Here is a 17545-nt window from a genome sequence, read left to right as displayed (position 1 = left end):
GAGGCAAATTGGTTTATGACAGCAGGAGAGTATTCTGTGTTATTTACAGCAACAGAAGGTAGAGAAGAGATAGGTGATCTCCTGGCTATGTACACAGATAACCGTAATCTTCAACCCCACTAGCCCGTTTTTAGAAAACTTGGAAGGAAGATAAGGCTCTTGTTGGGGAGGGAAGGTTTGTGATTTTCATCTAGAAAGGAGTGAGGTTGAGGGAGGTCAGATTCTGAGGTGATGTTGAGAATAAAGGATAGTAAATAGGTGTAGTGTGAGAGAGAATAGAGTTAATCACTACAGAATTATAGTTCAAGCAACAATGTAATGGGCCAAGAACTGGGTGGTGGTGTTGTGTAGCATTTACAATAGTATGTAATAGCTATTATTTACAATAATATTAGAGCAACAGTCATATGACAGAATCTATGATATGCCAAGATTGGAGAGTATTGTACCTTCTATAGTGTGCTGGCTGGGCAAGGGGAATTAAAGGACAATAAAGTAGCAATAAAGTAGCAATACAGTATGATTGAGGGGACAGAGAAACCTGTCAAGGTTGTCAAGTGATACAATATATCCAGCCAAGGAGAAGCAGACTATACAGAAAGAGGGGGAATACAGAGATACCATTAAAATAAAAGATATAAGAATAATGACAAAATAATGAAAAAAATACAAATATGCAATAACTTGTAGTTTGTCTCTTATAGCAAAGTGAATTTTGTCTTTCTGTTTCTACTGTTGGGATGCCCCCTCTTTGAGTCCATCTGTGGTATTTTCGCCTTTCCAAGTCTTTTGTCTCACTTGTGGGGGAGAGGGGCAAAAAGAAAGAAAGAGAAAAAAAGGGGGGTGCAGCACTTGGGAGAAAAAAGTGGTAGGTTTGGAAAGAAAGGAAGAAGAAATAAAACAAGAAAGCAGAAGAGAGAGGGTAAAAGTATTGAAAGGTAAAAGAATAATAAAGTTAAAGAAATAAAAGATTATTTAAAAACAAACAAAAAGCCCCAAAAATAAAAATAAAAAACAAAAACCAAAAAGAAACAAACAAAAAAAAACACCTCTTGTTGGTTTCCAGCTGGTCAAACCTTTTCTTCTGGTGTCACTAGCTGCAGCAGCCTGAGGGGCTATTAGTGTGGCCCTCCTCCCTTCTTGGTGAACTCAGCCAGTCTCACCAGCGCCCTCCCAAAATCCAGACTGGCACCTCTCTCCAGTGCTCCACTGAGAGCAGAAATTCCCCAGGATTCGCAGTCCTGGCCTGGTGTGTAGGTGCGCACTCCCGGCCAGGCTTCCCTGGTCTCCCAGGCTTGGGCGGGGACCTTTCCCAGTGCTATGGCAGAATGCACTCTCAATTCTCTCAAGCCAGCAACCTTGGCCTGACTCCCGACGTTTTTCAGTCTCCACCCAGCTGGGAAGGGAGGGAGCTCATGACTGGCTCTATTCCAAGGGCCTTGCTGGCGGCCGGAGGCTCCCAGAGTCCGCTGCAGACAGCTCAGGCCCCGTGCTACAGGGAAGGCACACCTATGGGCGACTCTCAGTTCTCCCAAGCCGGCAACCACAGCCAGACTCCACGGGTTATCAGAGCTCTCTGGTTTGCTTCCCAATGCCCACTCCTCTCTCTGCCACTACAGGCAAACCAATCTCTCCTGGTGTTTTCCAATCTGCGCCCAGCCAGGTAGGGAGGGAGCTGATGACTGGCTCTCTTCCAGGGTGTTGTTGCCCGCCCTCGGCTCCCAGAGACCAAGGCAGAGGGTCAGGTCCTGGCGCCTCCCGGGGGGAGGGCCTGCAGCCTCAGCGCTGTTCCCTTGTACCTTGTTGACCTGCAGTTGTCCCCTCTCCTCAACCTCTGGTCATTCAGTGTCCGCTACACTTTCTGGAGTCCTACCTTCCTATATGCTGGGTCCCTGTTGGCTATTTGATGCGCTCCTCCTCTCCGGTGCGTGGGCGGGGGAGCGAAATCCTTCATCCTACTCCACCGCCATCTTAAAACACTCTCCCCATCTGTCTTTTTTTTTTAAGATTTTTTAAATTTATTTATCTTTAGAGGGGGGAGGGAAGGAGAGAGGGAGAGAATATCAGTGTATGTATGGTTGCCTCTCGTGGGTCCCCTGCTGGGAACTGGCCTGCAACCCAGGCATGTGCCCTGACTGGGAATCGAACCGAGATCCTCTGGATGGCAGGCCCGTGCTCAATCCACTGAGCTATACCACCCAGGGCTCAATCTGTCTTTTTATTAAAAGGTATGAGATTTCAAGGCTGAGAAAAGTTAAGGTTCCAGAGATAATTTATGTCCAAGCTAATCTTAAAATTTGGGTTTATAGCCCTGGCTGGTGTGGCTCAGTGGATTGAGCACCAGCCTGTGAACCAAACGGTCACCGGTTTGATTCCCAGTCAGGATACATGCCTAGGTTGCATGCCAGGTCCCCAATAGGGGCGCACGAGAGGCAGCCATACATTGATATTTCTCTCCCTCTCCGACTCCCTCTCTAAAAATAAATAAATAAAATCCTGTAAAAATTTTTGGGTTTATAGACTAATACCTTTTCTGTTGTATCATTTCAGGTAGAAACAAGGTCATAAGAAATTGGTAAAAATCTACATTGTAATTAGTAGTACTTCTTGTGCATATTCATAAGTAGGTCTGTGTGGGTTCCAAGTCATAGACATCTGATTTAATATTTTAGAAGATCATATGGTATTTGTCTTTCACCACCTGGCTTATTTCACTTAGCATCATGTTCTCCAGTTCCATCCATGCTGTCCCATAGAGTAGAAGCTTTCTTTCTGCTGCATAGAATTTCATTGTGTAAATGCATCATAGTTTTTTGATCCATTCATTTACCGATGGGCACCAAGGTTGCTTCCAACGCCTGGCTATTGTAAATTGTGCTGCTATGAACACTGGGGTGCTTTGGTTCTTTTGGATTGGTGTTTCAGGGTTCTTAGGATATAATCGTAGCAGTGGAATTGCTGGGTCAAAAGGCAGATCCATTTTAAGTTTTCTGAGAAAATTCCATACTATTATGATGTCACCTTTAACAAGAACCTAAATGACAAAACAAACAAATAAGAAAACTATAACCAAAGACACTGAAATAGAGAACAGGCTGACAGTGACCAGAGGGGAGAGGGGAGGAAATTTCAGGGGAAAAGGGGAAGGGTTTACAGGAACAAGTATAAAGGACACATGGACAAAAACTAAGGAGTGTGGAAATTGGAGGGAGGTGGGGAGGACTGGGGGGGTGGGTTGAGATGGTAGTAAAAGACAGAAAACTATACTTGAACAATTAAAATAAAATTTTTAAAAAGGGAAAAAATTTTAGAAGAAAGTTTTGAAGGTACATAATATACATGTCCTCCTCCCTCTCCTATCTCCTACTTTCTTTGCTCCTTTTCTTCTGTGTTTATTCATTTACTTATTCACCGAGTATTTATTGCACATTTGTTATAGACTTATAATTATTCTAAACACTTGGAATAAAAAGGTATGAGATCAGAATAAATATCTGCTTTCTGGTGTTTTTGCAAGGAGAACAATAATAATTGCAAATAATCTTATTTTTGACAAATATCCCTTATCCTGGGCCATTAGAGTCCATTTATAAATGTTTCTCTTAGTGATGGTATAACCTTCCATAATTACATGTTTCCAAATTTCTGTGCAAGCAAAAATGAGTTTTAGGGGTATGTGTGTTTAAGGAAATGCCACTGAGCTTCTGAGGTGGTTACATAAGAAGAGCATTAGAAGTCTTTAAATATCTGAATTTGGAATCAGTACTAAACATTTATTAAATACATCCTATGTCATGAGGACCTAACAATGGTAATTTAGTTTACATACTTAGTAAATGCCAATTTAAAAAATTTTCAGTTAACAATTTAATTCCATTAACTTATATTTACTATATACCAAACATTGCTCAAGGACTGGAGACTGAGAAATGAGCAGACTCTGTCCCTGCTCCCAGTCAAAAGGGGAAGTAACAGGTGAATAGTGCATTATACAGTGAGGCAGTGATAACACATTTGCACAGTGCTTACTGCTCCAAGCATTATTCTCAGTGCTGTCTGTATGTCAGTTCATTTTGCCCTCAAAACAACTTTTGAGGAAAAGTATGATAAGTCCCCCATTTCATAAATAAGGAAAGTAGGGCATAGAGGGGTTAAATAATGCAGGTCCCTCAGCTGGAGATTAGTGTGTTAAACTTAATAGAGTGATGATGTACAGGGTGGCATGGGAGCTGAAATGAGGGGCACCCGCTTCATTCAGTACAGGGCGTTCAGCAAAAGTATGCCAGAAAAGGGGCACTTGAGTTAAGGCGTTACACTAGTAAATAAAACGAAGCAATCATGGTTTTCTATATTAGCCAGAAAATTTATGTCTAAAACTATGTATTTTTTTGAAATAGTGTATTCATTGTAAAAAATAAAACTTAAATTGCCCTGGCCAGGTAGCTTACTTTGTTGGAATATCAATTTCATACACCAAAAAGGTTATGGGTTCAGTTCCTGGTCAGGGCACATAACTAGGTTGCAGGGGGGTTGGGGTTTTTTTGAAGGTATTTTTTAAAGATTTTATTTACTTATCTTTAGAGGGGAAGGGAAGGAGAGAGGGAGAGAAATATCAGTGTATGGTTGCCTCTTGTGTGTCCCCTGCTGGGAACTGGCCTGCAACCTAGGCATGTGCCCTGACTGGGAATTGAACCGAGATCCTTTGGTTCACAGGCCCATGCTCAATCCACTGAGCCACACCAGCCAGGGCTAAAATGATTTAGTTTAGTTAAGCTCATCATAGATGCCAACAGGCTGCTGATAGACCATTTTGTTCAGTATTTGTTGGTGCCACTATATAGAGACAATCATATGCTGTCTTACCTGGTAGTTCCCTCAGACTGTTAAATACAGTCTAACAATGGTGAGTGACCAAGTGTCCTTGTGTCCAGCAATTGTGTTTGTTCTCTCCCTTGTGTAATTTACAGGATCCAGGACAACAACTCCAGGGCCAGACCTTTTCCAAGGCTTGTCAGTCAAAGAGAAGTTCATGCCAAGTGCCCCAGTGAACACTATGACATATGTAGCCAACACAGAGTCGGAACAAGGAGCTACATGGTGAGGTTTTACTGTTGAGAAACTGTCAAATTAAGTCAGTGTCTTGGGAAATGAGAGAGGGGGGTGCTAGAGAAAATAATGTTTTAGGACAGAGATCAGCAAACTTTCTATAAAGGACCAAACTAAATAGTTTTGGCTCTGTCACACCTGCTGAATTCTGCCATTGTACCACTGGAGCAGCCACAAACAAGTGTGAATGAGTGAGAGTGGCTGTGCTCCAAAATACTTAATGTACAGGACATGTGGCGAGCCATCACTTGCCAGCCTATCTTATGATAAATGTTTTTTCTGTTACTTGCGAACGTACACAGAAGACTATTAAGAATTATATGCTTTATTTGTGACTAATGAAATGAGTTTCAAATGAATTTGTTTGTATTATATGATGCCTGTATTTGAACGTTACTTATAATTTAGGAGATACTTTATGTGTGCCTATCTGGCTAATCTGAATAATTAACACAGTGTATTTTATTTTAAATAATCTGTAATGAACTGTTCATATTAAAAGGTACTTGGGATATTACTATATATGACCACATTTCAGTTTTCCTATACCATGTTTTATATTGAGGCCAGATATAACTTTTTAAAGAGAAACTTTTAATGTTTTGAAAGTCCCTTGAACAACAGCTTTACTTGTTTCTCTATGAAATAAGAGTAGCAAAGACCATATATATTCAACCATCCATTGCAGAACTTGGTGATTGTACATGTGCTTAAAATATTTTTCTGGCAGTCTAGAGTTGAATTCTGTTGTACAGACTGCTGTCTTGCTGGAATATAATGACATCAGTTCATCTAAAGTGATCTCAATAGCCAATTATATGATATTGGAGATTATTCTTTTTGTGACTTCCTATTTTTAATTAATTTTTTGCATGGAAATAATTTATAAATCTTAAACCAAGCAAAATTTACCTAGGATTCTCACCTCCTTTAATTTATAATAGGACATGAGGTTGATAATTCCATGTGTGCTGGGTAGTGTTTCTTGGCAGAGTCTGTCTGGCAGTGTGTGTTGTAGGGGTGAAGAAAAATACTCAGGGAGTGTCGATGACACAACAGCTACTTTCTTGGGAGAGTAAAACACATTGCTGAATTACTGTCTAAGTATAATTAGGTTCTAAAACTACATTGCATTTATACTACTGAAAGGACTTTGTTTCAGGTAAGAATTGCTGTAGACTTGGTTGACTTGGATTCTTTTCTTTTGCTGCAGTATGGATTTGAGTGAAAGACCAAAAGAAATCAAAATCTCCAGAATGGAACAAAAATTCAGAATGCCTTCACAAGAAACATCCACTGTAAAGGAATCCCCCAAAATAAGCCCTGATCATAATGCCGTAGTGTCAGATACTCTAGTGAGGATGAAAATTCCAAACTATCAGCTTTCACCAGTAAAGATCCCAGGTGTAAGTAGAAGTAGAGATCGAGCTTCCCAGCAGCCGCAGACCAACTCCATCCGAAACTACTTCCAGCCATCCAGCAAAAAAAGGTACATCTTCACAGCACCTTCATGTCTCTGAGAAACTAATGTTTATGTAATTGTAGAATGGTGTTCAGTCTGTGGAAAGCTGTGGCCTTTGACCTCGTTTCCTCACTATGGTCACTATATGGACTCTCATTTTTTTCCTTCTCTGCCTTAGCTCATACGTTATTTCCTTGGCTGCACTTGTCTTTCATCTTGCCTTTTTCAACCTCTCTCACTTTCATGAGGTAGGAGCTGCTCCATCAATGTTTTCTCATTTTCTAGAACTGTTACTGTCGTCTGGGTCCTTTTCTACATTCAAGAGCTCTATCTCATCTCTTAAAACCCTCCCTTGGCTCAGTTTCTTCCTATTGCTACTGCCTTTTGTCTTTTACAAACACTGTTAAAATTCTCAGAAAAGGAGATGATCAGTTAGTGCTCCCATTTCTGTATGAGATATTTCCAGACCATCAGTATTTCTTCTTGACATGACACCCTAGAAAGTAACCACTGACATACTGTCAACGTGAGTGGCCTACTGGTGGCATGCAGTTCCTGAGCCATTCTCCTCACATCCCTTCTCAGTTGTGTGGCAGTAGTCTGTCACAGCTCTTTCTGTCTCTGACTGGCCGTTTGCTCCTTTTCTGAGGCTTCTCTCCTCCTACCACTTTTTTTTTTTTGTCTGTATAATCTACTTGCAGGGTTTCATGACATTATTACAGATGGAAAATACCTTTGGCCCTAACTCATCCTTTAAGCTTTACTTTTCCATAGGAATTTCCTGCTCTTTTTCCAAATGATAGTTCTGAAACCTTTTCTCTCCTGTGACTGAACAAGTAATTCTTTTTTGTTAGCAGTTCACATTGTCAAAATCTTTTATTCTTTCTTCTCTGTGCCCTAGTAAAGTCAGTAGTTTGATTCTTATTTTGAGTGTATTATAAATTCCTCCCTTTCCATCTGTTTGTGTTACTACCTCTCTGGTTCAAACTCTGACTACCTCACTTACTACAAAAACCCCTTGATCAGTCTTTTCAGTACCCTGACTTAGCTTAGAATTATTCAAATGTCACCTGACTTCCAGTTCAATGTGAACCCAGTAAACTCCTGGCTAAGAGACCTGAGCTTTTGTTTCCTCTGTGGGCCTTAGTACAATTTAAATGAATAATGTTCAATATTGCTCAATAGGGAATGAGCAATACAGTGTTGTCTAGAAAATACAGTGTTGTCTTAGTCACTTTCTGTAGTCACATATCACTTGCTGTGTGTAGCCTGTAGTTTATTTTGGATTAGCCCCTCTGACTTACTATCTTGAATCCAGCTCATTAACCCATAAGGTTTTATTCTTGCCCACAAGTTCCCTACATTATAGAGTAAGCTATTGTTTACTAGCAGTAAGTCCTTTGTCTTTTTATATTTTTCTCCATATTGATTTGTCAACTATTGCTACTTCAGCAAAGATAGACATCTTTATATTGTTTTAGCTGTAGAGCTGGTCAGTCCTCTCAAAATAGTAGAGTGTATATGAATTATATACTGTTTTAGATGCCTTTTAAAATTTCCAGTGATACTGTTAATTAATAAAACCAAGAACATGGTGAATTAAATGTAGGAGGGGTGAATATTGCCAAACTCTTAAATTACTTAGCTGTATTCAATTGTCTGTTTTTGTTTTTTCCTCTTCTTTTTTATATCTAAGGGAAAGGGATGAAGAAAATAAAGAAATGCCATCTAAATCAGCAAAAATGGAAATGTCTTGTACTCTTCTAGAACAAACACAACCTGCTACACCCTCAATGTGGAGAAATGAGGAGCAGCATCTATCTCAGAATGAGCCAGTGGGGGGAAAAACAGATAACTTATTTACAGATATGGATTCAAAATCCACTGTGAAAAATTCTGCCAATAAATCTCATTCTACAGGAAAACAAGGATCAGAAAAAAGGAAAATTGATGATGTAGCTATAGAAAATGAAGTATTTGAAGAGGTATTCAAGAACACAAAATTAGAGTTAGAAATTGAAGTGAAAACTCAAAAGGAAGATGTCAAAATTAGAAAAATGCCAAGATTGGACATGGAAACAAATGGCTCTTTTAATGATGAAACAATACCAGAAAGTAACAAAATACCTGTAAGTAACATTTTTTAAGATTTTATTTATTGATTGATAGAGGGGAAGGAAGGTAGAAAGAGAGGGAGAGAAACATCGATGTGTAAGAGAGAAATCTATTGGTTACACCTTGCACACCCCACACTGAGGACCTGCCCTGCAACCCAGGTGTGTGCCCTGACTCTGGAATGGAACTTGCGAACTTTCAGATCACAAGCCAGCAGTCAGTGCACTGAGCCATACCAGCCAGGGCTGTAAGTAACATTTTTGGATGAAAAGTATTGCAAAGAGAAACTTAGAAGGTTAAAAAGTATTTAGATATTTGTACTGACAGTATGAGCATCTGTTGTTTCCTTGAAATAAAATTAGTATCTTTAACACCCAGTATTAAGCATAAGAATTGGTGGGTTGATAAGGTAAATGTTAAAAATAAAATGATTCTTTGACAGTATATAATAAATGACAGGAAATAAAACTTATTCATGATTGTTCAGTCGATTTCCAGGCTGCACTATTGTATCACACATTTGTCCATAAATGTAAGTATAGGGGATGCCTTACTAGAGGAAATAAAGGCAGAAAAATGAAGAAAGTTAGTAAAACTAAGAATCTACTAAATAAATCTTTAGGAAAAATCATGTATAACATCAGCAGGAAGTTTTTTCATTTTTGACCTTTAATATCCTATCTTATTTTTTTGTATGTTGATAATTGTTTTGCCCACTTAGGTCTAAGAAACTCCTCATATTACTTCCTATTTTATACATCAATAAGTAGCCTACTATCTGCAGACAATTTAGCTCATTAGGTGAGAGCACAGACCTTATGAAATAAAAATTTAATATCTGGCCTCCCACCTAGGTCTGTTAGTTCTGCTCTCATTCATGGTCATGTGTGGTTATAACCTCCTATAACTCAGTACACCCAGTTTTCTTCCCAGAAAAAGTTCCCTTATTGTATTAACTAGAATTCCTTTGTGATCTTTAAAATTCTAAAATCAGTGGCTTAAATAAGATAGTTAATTTTTTCCTATAAAAGAAGCCCAGAGTAGGTAAGGAAAGCTGCTTGGTAGTCCCATGCCTTTAATTTGCTGGAAGTCTGCCTTCTTTCTCTGCAAGATGGCACCTCCAGTGTCACACTGACTTTCCACAGAGGAAGCATGGTGCAGAGAGGATAAGGTGAAGGCCTTTCCACTTGTTTCTCCCCACCTTCTAAGGAGCTTCCTCAGAAACTCAACTTGATAATTTTGTTTATTGGCTGGAATTTAGTCATGAACCGCACCACTCCCCATCTAGGCAATGCTTTGGCACATTGCTGTCCCTAATCAACTCATCATTATGAGGAAGAAAGAGAATGGATACTAAGATACCCTGTAGTTGGATTGAGAACTTCAGAGACAGAGGGCTCTTTTATTATCAAAGATTGAAGATTATCTGTCAGTTTACCAAGAAATTAATCAAACCTAGTGGTTTAAATATCCTGTAGGTCACTTGTGGAGCAAATGCCACTACAGTGGAGAGGTAGGTAAGTTAGCTTAATGCAGTGTGTGGTAAGATCCAAGGAATGATTACCTAACCAAGTTTAATAAAATTACGTCTCCATAAAGATATGTTTATTCTACATCAATTGTGAATTTACATTGTCATATTAGCTCTAGCCTGTTCCAAATCCTGTGTCCAGTCCTCTTAATATAAATCTTCAGTCTTTATTTTTAATAGTATTTTTCATTAACATTTATCCCCCTTATACCCCAACCCCTGTTGTCCCTGTGCCCACACTAGTCCATGTCCATGATTCCTCTCTTGCCTTTTTACTCAGTCTCTATACCTCCTAACTGCCCCCTCCAACCAAGTTCTCAGCCTGCTCTCTAACTATGCATCTGTCTCTATTTTGCTTGTTAGTTCAGTTTGTTCATTAGGTCCACCTATGAGTGATATCATGTGGTGTTTGTCTTTCTTTGACTGGCTTATTTCACTTAGCATAATGTTCTCCAGATCCATTCATGCTGTTACAAAGGGTAAAATTTTCTTCTTTTTTACAGCCGAGTAGTGTTCCATTGTGTAAATGTCCCATAGTTGTCTACTGACAGTTGGTCTGCTTCCATATCTTGGTTACTGTAAATAATGCTGCAGTGAACATAGGGGTGCTTATATTTTTTTGAATTAGTGTTTAAGGTTTCTTTGGATAAATTCCCAGAAGTGGAATCACAGAGTCATAAGGCAGTTCCATTTTTAATTTTTTGAAATATCTCCATACTGCTTTCCACTGCACTAGACTGCATTCCCACCAACAGCACAAAAGGGTTCTTTTTCCACATCCTCACCAGCAATGGTTTGTTGATTTATTGGTGATAGCCATTCTGACCAGGAGGAGTTGGTATCTCATTGTGGTTTTAATTTACATTTCTCTTAGTGATGTTGCTTGTAGCAATATTTTTTATGACATACTTCCTCCAGCAAGGGAAACAAAAGAAAAAATAAACGAATGGGACTACATCAAACTAAAAAGGTTTTGCATGGCAAAGGAAACCAACAACAAAATAAAAAGGCAATCCACTGGATGGGAGGACATAATCACAGATACATCTGATAAGAGTTTAATGTCCAAAATTTATAAAGACTTTATAAAACTCAACACCAAAAAAACATGCAATCCAATTTAAAAAATGGGCAAAAGACCTGAATAGACAGTTCTCCACAGAGGACATACTGATGGCCAGTAGACATATGAAAAGATACTCAATGTCAATAAGTGTTTGGTCTTTAGAAAGTTAGGCCCCAGTTACATTAATGTGGCCATACATTTGAAAATGTATTTGCCTGATGGTACTCTTTCCTCCTGTATTTATTTCTGATTTTCTCTTATCTCACAATCTTGTCCTATTGCATATGTCAGTCTTTTTTTAATAGCCTTTTTTTTTTCTTTTCCTTCAGTTCTCTCCCAGATTGGTCCACTGCTTACAGTGGCCACAGCTCTGCCTAGAAATGGTCCTGGTTTTAGTCACAGAATTTTTTGGTTCATCCTGTATGGCTGCTAGGTAATCTTCCTAAATACCTACTTTGCACATTCTCCCAGGGCTCATGTCACTAAGGAAGTGGGCATTAGACCCCAGACTTGGAGAGACAAGAAGTGCACACCATACTACACTAATATGGGGCCCCTTAGAAAAGGCTTTTATGGGCCTGAAAAGATCTTTCGCTTTAAATGCCGAGGTTTACATGCTATGTAATGTTATCAGGGGATATTATTTTATTTTGCTCTGTGATTCTGTAACATAATTTCCCTTGTCCTTATTTTATTGGGTTTCAGAATTCATGACATTCTGAATAAAAATACATTACAAAATAAGTAGGTTGTGTAGAGTTTTGGAGAGTGAATAGCAATTTGAGCCACACATTTGGATATTCTAAAAGTTAAATTACTGTATTGTAGCACTACTTTTTTAGTGAAAATTTTGTTACCTTACGCTGAAATTAAAAATACTTTTGTAATTTTTAAAAACTTTATTTTGAGGTAATTGTTTATACATATGTTGTTGCAAGGGATTATATATAGAGATCCCATATACTTTTCACCCTGTTTCTTTAACTGTAACATCTTGCATAGCTAGAGTATGTGTCAGGGAGTTGACATGGGTACAATTCATCAACCTTACTCAGGCAATGTGAAGTCATTTTGAATTCTTTCACTTTTGTTATTTTTAATAATTTAAAATGTCTGGAAGTCCTTGGGAGTGCTCATGGATTAAAGGAATTGCACCTAATGTTTCTAGCAACAGACATGGTTCTCAGGAAAATTGTATATTAATTTTTTCATTTAAAAAACTGCAGTTTTAAGAAGGCAAAAATGTTATACTTCTCATTGACCTTGGATTCTTTAGTTACATTTCAGAAAGGCAATTTCTAAAGTATGTTGATGGAAGAACTGCCATTTTCCTATTTGGGGATTTAAACAGAGATTCTGTCATGTCTGTCTGAATTTCTGTAAGCTGAACTAGAAAGCTTTTGGCCAGATACTCCTTCTAACAGTTTTTCCTGCTGTAAGTGGTAGCTGTGCCTGAGTCTGGGCCTTACTTTCAGTATTCCAGCCTCCTTTAAATACAAACATGACTTGGCATCCTTGTAAACATTATTCCTCTTCCTAATAGCACCTACTGTCTGTACAACATCTCTCCTTAACCTCATTCCACCTCCAATTCTAAAATAAACTTTTTTCCTCTCTAATAACTATCGCATCTTCCAAAGCCCAATGCAATAGCTACCACTCACTGGACCCCATCATTTGTTTACAGCAGCCCTGCAATGAAGCATACTGTATGCGTTGAAGAGGTTAGGAAACTGACAGTAGGAGGTGTTAAGTAACTTGCCCTGGTCACATAGCTAGGTTTTGATAACAATACAAAACACAGGTCTGCCCTGCTGGGACAAGTCCTAGTGTCTGGGTAGGGTATAGTATGATTCTCTGAGATAGGAAATACAAACTTGTTTAAGGGAGTTTGAAGGAGTGAGGCAGGTGGGGAGAGAAGATGTGGGGAAGTGATTTGCTCTGCTTATGAAAACAGCTTCTAATGGGCGATGCATGTGAGAATACTGAGTAAAAGGGCACATAGTAGGCTTGGAATATAAATCTTAATCTCACTATTGATAGACATTAATACACTTTAGTCCCTAAGCAAGCACAAAGTACATTTGTTTTTCTGCCCTTTTCTGAGCAATTTATTAAACTTTTTCTGTATTTTTATTACAGAATCAGTGAAATAATATGCCCCTCTTTTGTATCCAAAGAGACTGTAGTTTTCACTGAAAGTAATAGAAAGCCATCTGTTTAATACACTTTTGTCTAGAACATGGTTTAGATATATGAATGTGAAGGAGAGTATGATTATATATAGTCAGTCTCTAGTTTATTACAGATAAACATCATAAATAATTAAAGTAACTCTTTTTGGATTCAGGGTGCTTTAAGATGCAATTTTAAATGTAAATTTAGATAGAATCACTTTAAAGTGTTTTTATTTTTTAATTTTTTAAAAGATTTTATTCATTTATTTTTAGAGGGGAAGGGAAGGAGAGAGGGAAAGAAACATCAATGTATGGTTGCCTGTCCTGTGTCCCCCGCTGGGAACTGGCCTGCAACCCAGGCATGTGCCCTGACTGGGGATCGAACCGTGATCATCTGGTTTGCAGGCCTGCACTCAATCCACTGAGCTACACCAGCCAGGGCAAAAGTGTTTTTATTTTTAACTGTAAAAGTAATGCATAATAATGGAGAAACATGGAAAATTAAAAGACAGTGAGTTTTGTTGATAAATTCTTCTGACTGCAGGTAACTATAGTTAATATTTTGGTGTTTCCTTTGTTACGATAATTTCTTGTATTAACTTCCTTATTTATATAAGTTACATGAACTTAGATTGCTTCCAGCTCTTTGCTCTTAGGACTCTCATACTACAGTATATATTCTACATATATTTCTATTTTCATCTTACAGTTTCTCTAGGAAAGATACTTTTAAAAATATATTTAATTGGTTGTTCTATTACAATTGTCCCAATTTTTGCCCCTTTGCCCCCCTCTGCCCAGTACCCCCATTCCCTCCAGCAATCCCCTCCAGTTAGTTCATGTACATGGGTCATGCATATGAAATCTTTGGCTTCTCTATTTTCTATACCACTCTTAACATCCCTCTATTTTGTACCTACCATTTATGCTTCTTAATTCCTGAACCTTTTTCCCCATTCTCCTCCTTCCCCCTCTCAGCTGATAACCCTCCAAATGATCTCCATACCTATGATTCTGTTCCTGGTCTCCATGTTTCCTTAGTTAGGTTTTTAGATTCAGTTGTTACAGTTGTGAGTTGGTTGCCATTTTAATGTTCATAGTTTTGATCTACTTCTTTTTCTTAAATAAGTCCTTTTAACATTTCATATAACAATGGCTTGGTGATGGTGAACTCCTTTAGCTTTACCTTGTCTGGGAAGCACTTTATCTTCCCTTCCATTCTAAATGATAGCTATCCTGTATCAACCTGTAATCTAAGTTGTAGGTCCTTGCTTTTTATCACTTTGAATATTCTTGCCGGTTCCTTCCAGCCTGCAAAGTTTCTGTTTAGAAATCAGCTGATAGTGTTATGGGAACTCCTTTGTAGGTAACTATCTACTTTTCTTTTGCTGCTTTTAAGATTCTCTCCTTATCTTTAACCTTTGGCATATTAATTCTGGTATGTCTTGGTGAGGTCCTCTTTGGGTCCATCTTGTTTGGGACTCTCTGTACTTCCTGGACTTGCATGTCTACTTCCTTCACTAAATTAGGGGAGTTTTCTGTAATTATTTTTTCAGATAAGTTTTCAATTTATTGCCCTTCTTCTTGTAGCATCCCTGTGATTCAGATATTCATGTTTGGAGATGTCCCAGAGGCTCCTTATACTCTCCTCATTTTTAAAATTGTTTTTTCTTGCTATTCTGAATGCTGATATGGTTGAATGCTTATTACTTTCTTATGTTCCAGATTGTTGATTTAAATCTCATCTTCATTCCCTCCACTATTGGATCCTTGCATATTTTTCTGTATTTCACTTAATGTGACTTTCATTTCTCCCTGGATCTTTTTTATGCTGTTGCTGTACCCAGTGAGTTCTTTGAGCATCCTAATAACCAGTGTTTCAAACTCTGCATCTGATAGGTTGGTTATCTCCATTTTTTAAATAATTTATTTTTTTTAAAGATTTTATTTATTTATCTTTAGAGGGGAAGGGAAGGAGAGAGGGAGAGAAATATCAATGTATGGTTCCCTCTCGTGCATCCCCTGCTGGGAACTGCCCTGCAACCCAGGCATGTGCCCTGACTGGGAATCGAACCACGATGCTTTGGTTTGCAGGCCCACACTCAGTCCACTGAGCTACACCAGCCAGGGCTCCATTTTTTTTAGTTGTTTTTCTGGGGTTTTATTCTGTTCTTTCATTTGGGCCATATTTCTTTGACTCCTCAATTTAGCAGCCTCTTTGTGTTTATTTATCTGTACTAGGTAAAGCTGCTTTGACTCCCTGTCTTGGTACTGTGGCCTATTGTGGAGAAGGCACCTATAAATTGTGTGGCACAGAGCCTTAGGTAATTGCCAGTGCTGAGCAACCTACTTCACTGCTTTGAAGCTCTGTGGAGGATGGCTCAGAGTGGGGACAGTGCTGGTGCCTGGCTTTTGGAGGTTTGTCTGGCACCTGTCCTATTTCCAATCACTTCATTTCATTCCCTGTATGTGACGGGTGCCCTTGTAGCTGTTGCCCTGGTGCTGAATCCCACAGGGGGTGGATCTGTATAAGTTTCAAGTCCTAAGGCTGTGCAGGCTCTTTAAGCAGAGTCTCCTGAAAATCTGGCAGTTTCTTCTAGCTCCAACCCTTACCAGTTTTTATAGCGAGAAGTTACAGGGATTTATCTTCTGGCACTGGAACCGTGGGCTGTGTGGTCTGTCCTGGACTGGGATCCCTGTCTCCTGAGGTATCCCTCCCAATTTTCATCCACCATATGCCAATGTGGGACCACCCGTTCCACCTCCTCCCCATGCCACACTACATCTCCATGCCTCTTTTCCTTCTCTGCATCTCCGTTTCTCCTACCCATGTAGGTGAGTGTGGCTTCTTTAAATCTTTGGTTGTTGGACTTCTCCTATATAGCTTGATTGATCTGATGGTTCTGGGTGTTCTTGTTTTGACGTTTAGTTGAATTTTTTTTCTATAGTTTTGTGAGGAGGCGAAGTGTGTTCAACCTACACCTCCATCTTGACTGGAAGCCCTGTAGCAAAGACACTTGAAAGTCAAATTACTCTCCAAGAGCATGAATATCTGTGAGGTTTTCAGAAAGTTGCCATTTTATAACTCCTTTGAAAAATATTTTTTCTTTAGCAAAAAAAGGAAATTGGGAAGAAACATGAGATTGAGAAAGAATTACTATGGTCAACTAAAGAAGAACCATTGGTAAGGAAATTTTTAATTTAATTTTTATAAAGGTTTAAGTTATAAACCATCATCTCATCAGTTTCTGTCAGTGTTCTTACTGAGGATTAATTATTTCTCTTTCTATATTTTGGTCTCATGATTTTGCTTTCTTGGGAATTGAATAGGTCATATTATAACCATGATAGAGCAAACAGAATATAGAGAAAAGCCCAAACATAATCCCCTGCCACTACTCCATAGATAAGTGACCTTGAATAAGTCATTTTCACATTTATGACCCTCAAGTTTTTGTTTATAAAATAAAGTTGACACTTTTCCAACAAAGTTGTTGTTTCTATCAAGTGGAGTAATGGATGTGAAAATTTTCTAAACTCAAACAGTACAAAAGCATGAGGCCATTGTAATTCTATTAGAGTTTCCGATTATAGTCTGTTACTATCTGATGAATGTTTTCTTTTGACTTCTTTTTTCTTCTCTCCCTGTCTTTATCTTAGTTCCATTAGCAACATCCCTCTGAAAATATATAAAGCATATATTTAAATATATGACTATATTAGTCAACTATATATAATACTATATAATACTATATAGTCAACTATATTAAATACAACTAAGGTTGTCAGCCTGAGTAGCTATAATAATGTTGATGTGCAACCATTAGTTAATAACAAATGATGTAAAGAATCTCAGTCTGCCACAGGAAGTAATCTTGAGGCTGATTTAATAATGATCCAGAATGAAACATGTCTTTCAGTAAAAAAAAAAAAAAATTAGTGTGTCCAGAATTAATTACCGATTTTTCTGAGGTGTCAAAAATAATTTAAAAATACAAATTATTGAAAATCCAGGGAAGCTTAAATATAAGAATGTGTGGAATGAGTTGTATAATAATCTTGGAGTGCTTTTTTATCCTTGCCCAGGG

At 38.4% G+C, this 17545-nt stretch overlaps 1 protein-coding gene across 6 annotated transcripts in view; it reads left to right on the top strand.

Moving 5' to 3' along the window:
- The window catches only part of NBN (nibrin), a 68958-nt gene that overhangs the window by 32580 nt on the left and 18833 nt on the right, over positions 1 to 17545 (top strand). For 5 of the 6 annotated variants that reach the window (XM_037049332.1, XM_037049335.1, XM_037049338.1 and 2 more), the window contains exons 9-12: positions 4968 to 5097; positions 6320 to 6595; positions 8265 to 8697; positions 16570 to 16641. In XM_037049332.1, the coding sequence (XP_036905227.1) occupies positions 4968 to 5097; positions 6320 to 6595; positions 8265 to 8697; positions 16570 to 16641 (911 nt within the window). The remainder of the gene's footprint in view (positions 1 to 4967; positions 5098 to 6319; positions 6596 to 8264; positions 8698 to 16569; positions 16642 to 17545) is intronic. The other variant, XM_037049337.1, reaches the window with a different exon arrangement.

The sequence above is a fragment of the Sturnira hondurensis genome, unplaced genomic scaffold, assembly GCF_014824575.4.
Source record: "Sturnira hondurensis isolate 20B ecotype Veracruz unplaced genomic scaffold, ASM1482457v3 Scaffold0006474, whole genome shotgun sequence".
Taxonomy (NCBI): Eukaryota; Metazoa; Chordata; class Mammalia; order Chiroptera; family Phyllostomidae; genus Sturnira; species Sturnira hondurensis.
This window is presented reverse-complemented; position numbering and strand designations above follow the sequence as displayed.